The following is a 9,768-nucleotide window of genomic DNA, read 5'->3' as shown; positions in this document are numbered from 1 at the left end:
AAAGCTTCTCCTGGACCTTTAACTACTTTGGACTCAGATGAATCATTTTACTAAGCTTCACCAAGTAAGAAAGAAAACCTCGCATTTCTTTCTTTCCATTGAGGAACGTGCGCATACCAGAATGTAAAACTGGGCACATAATTCAGCTCCACAATCATCTTGGGCTTGTCCCTTTAAACAGGCTCCTAGCTCTACAGTGGTACCTCGGGTTACATACGCTTCAGGTTACAGACTCCGCTAATCCAGAAATAGTACCTCGGGTTAAGAACTTTGCTTCAGGATGAGAACAGAAATCATGCTCTGGCAGCTCAGCAACAGCAGCAGCAGCAGGCCCCATTAGCTAAAATGGTGCTTCAGGTTAAGAACAGACCTCCGGAATGAATTAAGTACTTAACCCGAGGTACCACTGTACTTAGGAAACATGCTGGAATGCTTGCTGAAATCTCAGAAGCCACTGTGGCCTTTGAAATCATTGAATGGGGCAGGGCTCCCACTACCTCACCTCCCCCATCGCTAGCAAGGCCAGAATAAAATATTTGAGTGAATTGATATTTAGCCTTTCCTGACATAGAACTGTAATTATGTTTCGCACCGAGCATGTGCACAGCTGTGGTTCGAGTCTAGGCTGTCCCCAAAGATAGTGGTTTTCTTTAGTTTTACTAGCAGGAATGCAGTTTATTGATGTGGGAGCATTCAGATATGCAACCGCCACCAGCTGCTGTTATATAGTTCACCACACTCTACCCTCACTTGGGTTCTTGTGAGGTCCAGGAGAGGAATAATATCTTCAGTCCCTGAATCTCCTCAAACCAAATCTTCTTCACACGCAAGGCATAATTAAATGTCAGCCTGGAAGCTGTGGCAATGGCCATCAAGCTCAGATCGTTTTAAAAGGGGATTAGAGGGAGGATTTGCGGGGTGGAATCCAATTGGTGTCCTTGCAGCAAGGGGGACGGCTTTTGCATACAGAAATCGGAGGGAGGGAATTTTTGCAGATATTCCCCTGCAGCCCCAAAGAATTGGGAAGCCTTCCAGAATAGATGGAAGGGCTGAACAAGGAACTGGCAAAATCGCCTTCGCCTCCTCTTCTCTTAGCAGATTCCTCCCCATCAAAAACACACCTCTGTGAGTGCTGGGATACCAAATGGATTCCACCCATAAGAGAATGGCAAGAAACCACAACTGGTTAAATGAAATCTCCACATTCAGAAGCAGTGTATCACCGAACAACCTTTGCCAGGCTATTGCATTCCTGCTCTGCTAGTGGCTTAACCACTGTGGAAAACAGGAGTTGGACTACGGTCTATAGATTTCAAGGACCTATGATACCACTTAAAACAGCCACGGCTTTATTGAACAGTATTAATAGTTTTGATGACTCTGTCACTGCAGTTTGCTTTATTTATATGCTATTGTGTTGGATATTATAATGATCGCAATGTTTGGTTTTTTCCAGTGCTCTTGTGATTACTGTGAGCCGCTTTTGAGCTCAGCGCTTGTTGTTGGAAAAGCAGAATGCAAATATTAAACCAAATCAAAATTAATGCCTTTCTGTCAAAATAATTCTGGGAACTGTAGTTTCTTAGTGGTGCTGAGGGGCCAGGAGACTGCAATTCCAGCTCGCAAAGCTTCAATTTCTCTGTGAAGTGGGACTGATTGCTTGACCGCTCGGGGAATTATAGCTCAGTGAGAAGGAATAGGGGTCTCCTTACAACTCTTAAGCACCATTAACAAACTACTGTTCCCAGAACTCTTTCAGGAAAACCACGAGTGCCTAAAGTAGCATCACAGTGCTTGAAATGTTTGGTGCAGATGGGGCCTAGGTGGACCTTTGTCCTAATCTAGCAGGACTCTTGTATAGTGTAAGCCCTGACATGCATGCAGCACAAAGCAATACCTTCCAGACAGAACAAAGTTACCTCTTCGGGGAGAAACAGGTGGGTCAATTCTCCCGACGCACAAACTCACCCTCATTTCTCGTGGACTGTACATCTGGGTGGCAGCCATACTGTCCCCGTAGCCTCCTGGCCCCATCGAGTGACGCATCGATTCCACCTAGTAGTTGGGGAAGACACATAAAAAGGGTAGAATGACAGCAGGGATGGGGAGAATAAGACAGGAGTAGCAGTTATGTTGGGCTGAAAACTTCTCATGAAGACTTGAGTGAGTGTTAAGAAGGATCGAGCAATGTGGAGTTTACTCAAAACTGTCATCTGATTTACGGCACTGTTTTGCGTATATTTTCCACTTTACGTCAATCTTTCCTCTCTCTCTTTTTCTACAGGGGAGGGGAAAGGTTTGTTAAAATTGCCAATTTCCTTCTCTTTTCATTTTTACAGAAAAATAAGACTTCTGCTAGTATTTTGGAAAGTGTTCTTTTCCTTTGTTCTCTGTAGGTTTAGACATCTCTCGGTATATCATTGCCAAACTCAGCAAATGGGTTCCCAAGGTGAGGGCAGCATTTTTTGTCAACTCTGGGGCACAGGACGCCATTTTGAATCAAGATGGCAGATCAAGACATCACTTTCAACATGACTTCACTCATGTTTTGGTGAAGTTTGGCTACCTATCAAGATACCATTGCCAAACTCAACACAAGGGTTCCTGAGATGAAGGCATCTGTCTCCGCTGATGTCTGGATGCCAGGCACCATTTTGAATCAAGATGGCAGACCACAATGTGGCTCTAGTGTAGTTCCACCTGATTTTTGGCACGATGGGTCTAAACACACAAATTATCCATTTAAAAACCACAGTATTTTTTGGTTTCTGCAAATTCCTGAGCAGCACTGGGCACTCTCAGGCAAGTTCACTAGCAAACAAGGAAAAATGGAGAGGGTGGAAAAATGCAAGTTGCATCTCTCGGGATTTCTGAGCAGGTCTCCTTCCACAGGAACGGGAACTAACACTGCAACAATCTCACAGTGGTGATCAACAGGAAATAATGAAACGGGCAAGCTTTGCAAACAGTAATCTTTCAATTAACACTAGAAAGAACTTTAAGCAATGGGGAATTGCTGGATAATCTGGCACTATATTAAGCGTTGTGTGGAACCTTCAGCTCAACTCCACTTCCAGCTAAGTTGCGGAAAAGCAGCATCTCAGTGCTGCTAAATGGCCTCAGCATCATGAGATAACTTAAGTGGAAGAAACAGTGGCAATGAACAAAGGCGGCCATGGAAAGATTCTTTTTCGCTCCCTATCACACTGCACTGAAAAGGGTTCCCCAAACTAACGCATATCCTTAGCAGTATAGCTCAAACACAAGTTGTTCTCATCCATTAAAATTGGCCCCATCAAAAAATCCAGATTTATGTATCATTCTGCAGATTAAACTTACAAGTTTACAGCCCTGTGCTGTTTTTTTGTTTAACAGTTAGGCAGGAGTGGGGGAGCTGTGGTCCCTCAGATGGCCACACGCCATGTTCCCTGAAGCTGATGATGGGCCACAATTTCCCCACACTTGCACAAGAGCTTTAAAAATGAAGGAGAAGACCTTTCCGCACGCCTCCGTATTCAAATCCCACCATTTTAACTTCTCCAGAAATATTCTACCAAGCCAGAAGGCTGCCATCTTGGATCATGCCTGCCACGCACCCCACCCTTCATGCAAGAGACATCTGAGCCACAACTCTCACAAGACTATATATCACAAGGCAGGGGTTGTGGACAGGATGAGCCCCGATGCTGTTGAACTATAACTTCCTGCATGCTTGCTGGCTAGGGCTGATGGAAGATACAGTCTAACAACATTTGGAAGTCGTCATATTAGCCCGAGCTCGGAATAATAATAATTTATTACTTATACCCCGCCCATCTGGCTGGGTTTCTCCAGCCACTCTGGGCTGCTCCCAACAGAATATTAAAAACAGGATAAAACATCAAACATTAAAAACTTCTCTAAACAGGGTTCCCTTCAGGTGTCTTCTAAAAGTCAGTGGGCTGAGTTTTAGAATGCGAGGGTGTTCCACAGGGAAGGTGCCACTACCAAGAAGGCCCTCTACTTGGTTCCCTGTAAGTTCACTTCTTGCAGTGAGGGAACTGCCAGAAGGCCCTCAGAGCTGGACCTCAGTGTCCGTGCAGAACGATGGGGGTGGGGATGCTCCTTCAGATATACTGGGCCGAGGCCATTTAGTGCTTTAAAGGTCATAACCAACACTTTGAATTGTGCTCGGAAACATGCTGGGAGCCAATGTAGGTATTTGAGGACCGGTGTTATGTAGTCTCGGCTGCCACTCCCAGTCACCAGTCTAGCTGCCCCATTCTGGAGTAACTGTAGTTTCCGGGTCACCTTCAAAGGCAGCCCCACATTGCAGCAGTCCATGTGGGAGATAACTAGAGCATGCCCCGAGCCATCCCAGGAACGAAAGGAACTGACCTGTGATGTGGGATACGAGTCTCCATTCAGACCCTGAAGGCCCATGAACATATCCCCAGAGCTGGAGAGGTTGAAGGAGCCGCCGGAGCCTGCCAGAAAACAGAGGAAGGGGCGGGAGCGAAAGACAGCAACAGGGTGACTGGGGGTGGAACGCACGGTTGCTTCGAGCAAAGAAAAAGGTGAACACCACTGCAAAAGGCAACTAGCTGAAGAAGCAAGCCGAGACGACTTGCCTGCAGGAGGAAGCCTTGGCTACTCCAAGGCCGACGGGGGGGACACAAACACCGGCGTGTGGGGGAGCGGGGTGTGAGGGGGCACCTCGCCGCTCTGCGCCCAGGAGGGGGCGCACACACTGGTCATGGAATAGTGGGGCAGAGGGCGCTGGTGTTGGAGGGATCTCCTTTGGGAACTCCAGCGCATGTTGGAGGGGAGGGTTCCACGTTTCTCCAACCCCAGCGAGGAGGACTCCCGCACCAACATGGGGTGTGGCGGAGCTTTTTTTTCGGGGGGGAGGGGAGTTACCCGCGGAGGAGGGGGTGTTGGGGGAGTCGCCCCCACTCTGTGCGGCGCTGACAGCCGTTTTCACGGCGTAAATATTGGCTTCCTCTTGGAACTTGCCGATGTTCTTCTTATAGCGGATGCGCTTGTTCCCGAACCAGTTTGAGACCTGGAAGGAGGGAGGGATTGGGGAAGTCGGGGGGGGGGGGGGGAGGGAAGGTCAAACATGAAGGGATGGGAAGCGGGGAGGGAATGAGGGGGGGAAAAGAGGGGTGGGCAGGGAAGGGGAGGGAAGGGGATTATGTATTGACAGGTCAGCCAAACAATGAGCTTTTCCTCCCCTCCCCAGCCAACCCTGTCCCATACTCAGGGGCCTCTCTAGCACAGCCTGGGGCCTGCCCCCCACCTCACCCCCCCAACACACACCCGGGTACCTGTGAGACTGTGATTCCACACTTCTTGGCAAGCTCCTCTTTGGCCTCTTCGCTGGGGTAAGGGTTGCTCAGGTGAGAGTAGAAATACTCATTGAGCACCTCCGTAGCCTGCTTGCTGAAATTGCGCCGCTTCCGCCTGCGAGCGAAAAAAAAAAGGATGCGCAGGGTTGGCAGAGGCAGCAATTTGGGAAGAGGAAAAGAAAGGCAGCCGAGGTAAGCAGTGGGGTGGGTGTCCAGCATGTGGAATCCAGAAGTACTGTTGTTTTAATGACATTTCGCCCTATACCCACGGGTATCAGGGTGGTGGAACCGAGCTACAGTGGTACCTCGGGTTAAGTACTTAATTCGTTCCGGAGGTCCGTTCTTAACCTGAAACTGTTCTTAACCTGAAGCACCACTTTAGCTAAAGGGGCCTCCTGCTGCCGCTGCGCCACCGGAGCCCGATTTCTGTTCTCATCCTGAAGCAAAGTTCTTAACCCAAGGTGCTATTTCTGGGTTAGTGGAGTCTGTAACCTGAAGCATTATGTAACCCAAGGTACCACTGTATTGTTATTTATTAAATTTGTACCCCACGCTTCCTTCAAAAGGAGCTCAGGATGCCAAGTGATAAAAACAATTCCTGGCCCCACATTTCTCTCCATAGGGTAGGACTCGAACCAATGGCTTCAAGTTACAAGAAAGGAGATTCTGATAAAGTGTGATTTGAACATCCCTTGTGTGTTTTGTTTATTGCCTGCTTGTGTGGGAGACTAACATGCAAAAGTCAATACATGTCAGGGCAGAGGCTTGGCCAGATACCAGGCCTGATACAAGCATACAGAGGTTTTGCAGAAGTGCTGAAACAGTCCACTGTGCACCCTTGGTGCGCCATTCAGCTTCTTCTGAATCAGAGATTTATATATCTGGGATTTGTAGCTCTGGGAGGGGAACGGGGGTCTCCGTGCAGCTCTCTGCACCCTTGGTGGACCGCAGCTCCCGGAGTGCTTTGGTGTGGGGAGCCGTGACTGTTTGGAGTGGTATCGTGGGGCTTTGCATGTGTGTTGCGGGTGCAGCCTAGCTTAGGCCCGTTGGTTTCGGCGAGTCTGAGCAGAACAAACGTTTGGTGCAACCCGGCGTGTCGTCCCGCCACCCCACTTTCTCCTCAGGGCTCAGATTGTGCAATATGGAGGCTGATCTTCATCAAGACCCTATCTGTTGTATTCTTCATTTTGTTGGTTTGTCCGTTTCAATGTTCCCAGTTCTGTAAATAAAGAGGCTTCTGTATATTTTATGTTGCTTTAAGAAGACAGGAATCTAGCCCTTATGGCTATAGCATCTTTCCTAAAAGTATGTTAGCAATGCCTGTTGAAATCCCAGGGGGGGAAACAGAACCACTGAGGTTGCCAGAGATTGGTGAACAGGTCTTCAGTGTTGTCCCTATATCGTTGCTTCTCTCCCAGCAAATGCAGAATTATGCTGAGAAAAGGTAAAAATTTCAAACACAAACATTTACTCAATTTGCATAATTAATACAGGTGGAGGAATTAAATTATAACCGATGCAAAATTTTAATTAATGAAGAGTGGACAGCTGCCCTAGAACTCATTCCCCTAACATGCTAGATTTCCACAGGTGGACTACTGCAATGCACTCTACGTGGGGCTATCTTTGAAGGTGACCCGGAAACTGCAATTACTCCAGAATGGGGCAGCTAGACTGGTGACTGGGAGTGGCCGCCGGGACCACATAATACCGGTCCTGAGAGATCTGCATTGGCTCCCAGTAAGTTTCCGAGCACAATTCAAAGTGTTGGTGCTGACCTTCAAAGCCCTAAACGGCCTCGGCCCAGTATACCTGAAGGAGCATCTCCACCCCCCATCATTCAGCCCGTACACTGAGATCCAGTGCCGAGGGCCTTCTGGCGGTTCCCTCATTGCGAGAAGCCAAGTTACAGGGAACCAGACAGAGGGCCTTCTCAGTAGTGGCGCCTTCCCTGTGGAACGCCTTCCCTTCAGATGTGAAGGAAATAAGCAGCTATCTTCTGTTTAAAAGACATCTGAAGGCAGCCCTGTTTAAGGAAGTTTTTAATATTTAATGCTGTATTGTTTTTAACACTCGATTGGAAGCTGCCCAGAGTGGCTGGGGAAACTCAGCCAGATGGGCGGGGTATGTATGTATGTATGTATATATGTATGTATAAATAAATAAATAAATAAATAAATATTAAATAAAGATTATTATTATTATTATTATTATTAATTTGGAGGAAGCACTGAAATATGCAATACTTTGCCTGGGGTCATGCTATGGAAAGAGCAGGAGGGTCTTGCATTGGAAAGAACATTCAAGGTGAGACAGCTGCAGGGTGAAATGGGCCATGAAGCCCCACTTATGAAATTCTCTCCCCAGCGAGGTTTGCCTAGAAGCAGGGATAGTCAGCCTGGTCCCTACCGCCCACTAGTGGGCGTTTCAGGATTCCAGGTGGGCGGTAAGGGGTTCTACGCTACATATTACTGCAGGTAAGGAAATTTTACCATCAAGAAAAAAATGCATTAGTGGACGGTAGGTATAAAAAGGTTGGCTACCCCTGGCTTTTCTGTGCAAAGTGAAATCCTCTCTAAGAATATAAGAACATAAAGGAAAGCCCTGCTGGGTCAAGCCAAAGGTCTAGGGGAAGCCTAGACTGAGTGCTGCAGAGCTCTTCCCACCTGCGATTCCCGGCATCCGCTATTCAGAGGCATATGCTACCTCTGACAATATTATTGATTTTCCCCCGATGAAAAATTCAACATGATGGAATGTTTTATCCTGCTGTTTTTCACCCTTCTCATGTATCAAATCATTCACGTAGTGTCTATTTATTATTTATCTTTTTTAAAAAAAGAACAACTACACCCACAACCAAACACCACAAACTACTCTGGAAATACTTATTGAAAGGCAGCGTGCAACTTAAAAAATCAACAAAATCAAGTTTCAACAGTTCTGCTCACCACGGCAAGCCTTCCTCCCAACTCTGAAGCTGCGGAGGGAGTGGAAATTTTGTGCTGATCCCTGCCCCTCTCTCCAGTTCGAAGGAAGGACAAGGGCTGGGTTGGCAGCTTAAGGCCACAAGGGTCAAGCCAGCAGACCTTGATCTCTCTTTCCTACTCCTGAGTGTTGCTAACCAGCATGGCCTGAATCCCTTCCTGGTCTTTTTCACAAGGCAGAGAAGCAAAAGGAGCTCTGAACCCCTTAAATAGGCAGCAGCTGCAGCTGGCATTCTTCCTGCAATCTCTTAAGCGAGAGGTGTTAGGTGCTGGCGGGATGCAACAACCCACAAGCAGCAGTGACTTGTGCCCATTCGGACTGGTAGGGCAGAAGGCAAGGAGACCAACTCTAGGGGGCACCAGAGTCAACTTATTCGAGTTTTGTCTCTTTCCTTCCTGCCAAGTCCGAAAAGAAAAGAAGCAACGCCATAAGAAGGGCAGGCAGTGTTAGAAACTCAGTTATATAAATGTAAAGGACCCCTGACTGTTAGGTCCAGTCGCAGACGACTCTGGGGTTGCGGCACTCATCTCACTTTACTGGCCAAGGGAGCCGACGTTTGTCCACAAACAGTTTTTCCAGGTCATGTGGCCAGCATGACTAAGCTGCTTCTGGCGAACCAGAGCAGCGCACAGAAACACCGTTTACCTTCCCGCCAGAGCGGTACCTATTTATCTACTTGCACTTTGACGTGCTTTCGAACTGCTAGGTTGGCAGGAGCAGGGACCGAGCAAAGGGAGCTCACCCCGTCGCGGGGATTCGAACCGCCGACCATCTGATTGGCAAGCCCTCGGCTCTGTGGTTTAACCCACAGCGCCACCCCTAAGGTAAAACAAAAAACCACTTCAGATATAGGTGAAGTAGTAACCTGGCATCGAGGAAGCGGGATCTCAGGATCATGACAGCCTCGCAGGTGCTTTGCTTCAGCTGCATCTGGATGGAGCTGAACTTCCGGTGGATGATGCTGACCATGCGCTCTATCTCCTTGGGCGACACGGGGCGAGTGCGGCTCTGCTCCCGAAGGAGGTTCATCACATGTGTCGTAAACTCGTTGCAGGCCTGACGAGGAGCAGGTGAGAAAGGGGAAGAGGCTGAGTTGGAGGAGTACACAAACCCAACGAATATTAATACCGCCCCCCCCCCCGCCAAAAAAAATCCCTGCCCCCAACTCCTAATGCAAATGTAGGGGACCTGTGCCCCACCCAGATGTTTTATTATGTATTTTTAGTTCTCCTTTTGCATTTTTATGTTGTGATCCGTCCCGCAATCTTCTGATGAAAGGTGGTATACAAATTTAATAAATAATAGCAATAATGGTAATCACATCCTTACCTGGTTATGACCTAGAAAGCCCTGTCTGGTTTTGTCCCAGGCTATCTGAAAGATCGTATCTCTCTATATGACCCTGACCAGGTGCTAAGATCCTTGGGTGAGCCCCTTCTCTTGATCCCAC

At 48.0% G+C, this 9,768-nt stretch overlaps 1 protein-coding gene across 4 annotated transcripts in view; it reads right to left on the bottom strand.

The window, feature by feature from the left end:
- The window catches only part of PBX2 (PBX homeobox 2), a 40,915-nt gene that overhangs the window by 7,261 nt on the left and 23,886 nt on the right, over nucleotides 1-9,768 (bottom strand). For 2 of the 4 annotated variants that reach the window (XM_083724859.1, XM_083724860.1), the window contains exons 4-8: nucleotides 9,184-9,374; nucleotides 5,310-5,445; nucleotides 4,996-5,044; nucleotides 4,378-4,466; nucleotides 1,969-2,055 (exon numbers count right to left, since the gene is read on the bottom strand). In XM_083724859.1, coding sequence (XP_083580985.1) covers nucleotides 1,969-2,055; nucleotides 4,378-4,466; nucleotides 4,996-5,044; nucleotides 5,310-5,445; nucleotides 9,184-9,374 — 552 coding nt within the window. Of the gene's footprint in view, nucleotides 1-1,968; nucleotides 2,056-4,377; nucleotides 4,467-4,899; nucleotides 5,045-5,309; nucleotides 5,446-9,183; nucleotides 9,375-9,768 lie in introns of all 4 variants that reach the window. The other 2 variants (XM_083724857.1, XM_083724858.1) reach the window with 1 other exon arrangement.

Source organism: Podarcis gaigeae (assembly GCF_964106915.1).
Source record: "Podarcis gaigeae genome assembly, chromosome: 2".
Classification (NCBI taxonomy): domain Eukaryota; kingdom Metazoa; phylum Chordata; class Lepidosauria; order Squamata; family Lacertidae; genus Podarcis; species Podarcis gaigeae.
The sequence above is the reverse complement of the archived record's forward strand: the minus strand, read 5'-3'. Positions and strand labels throughout refer to the sequence as shown.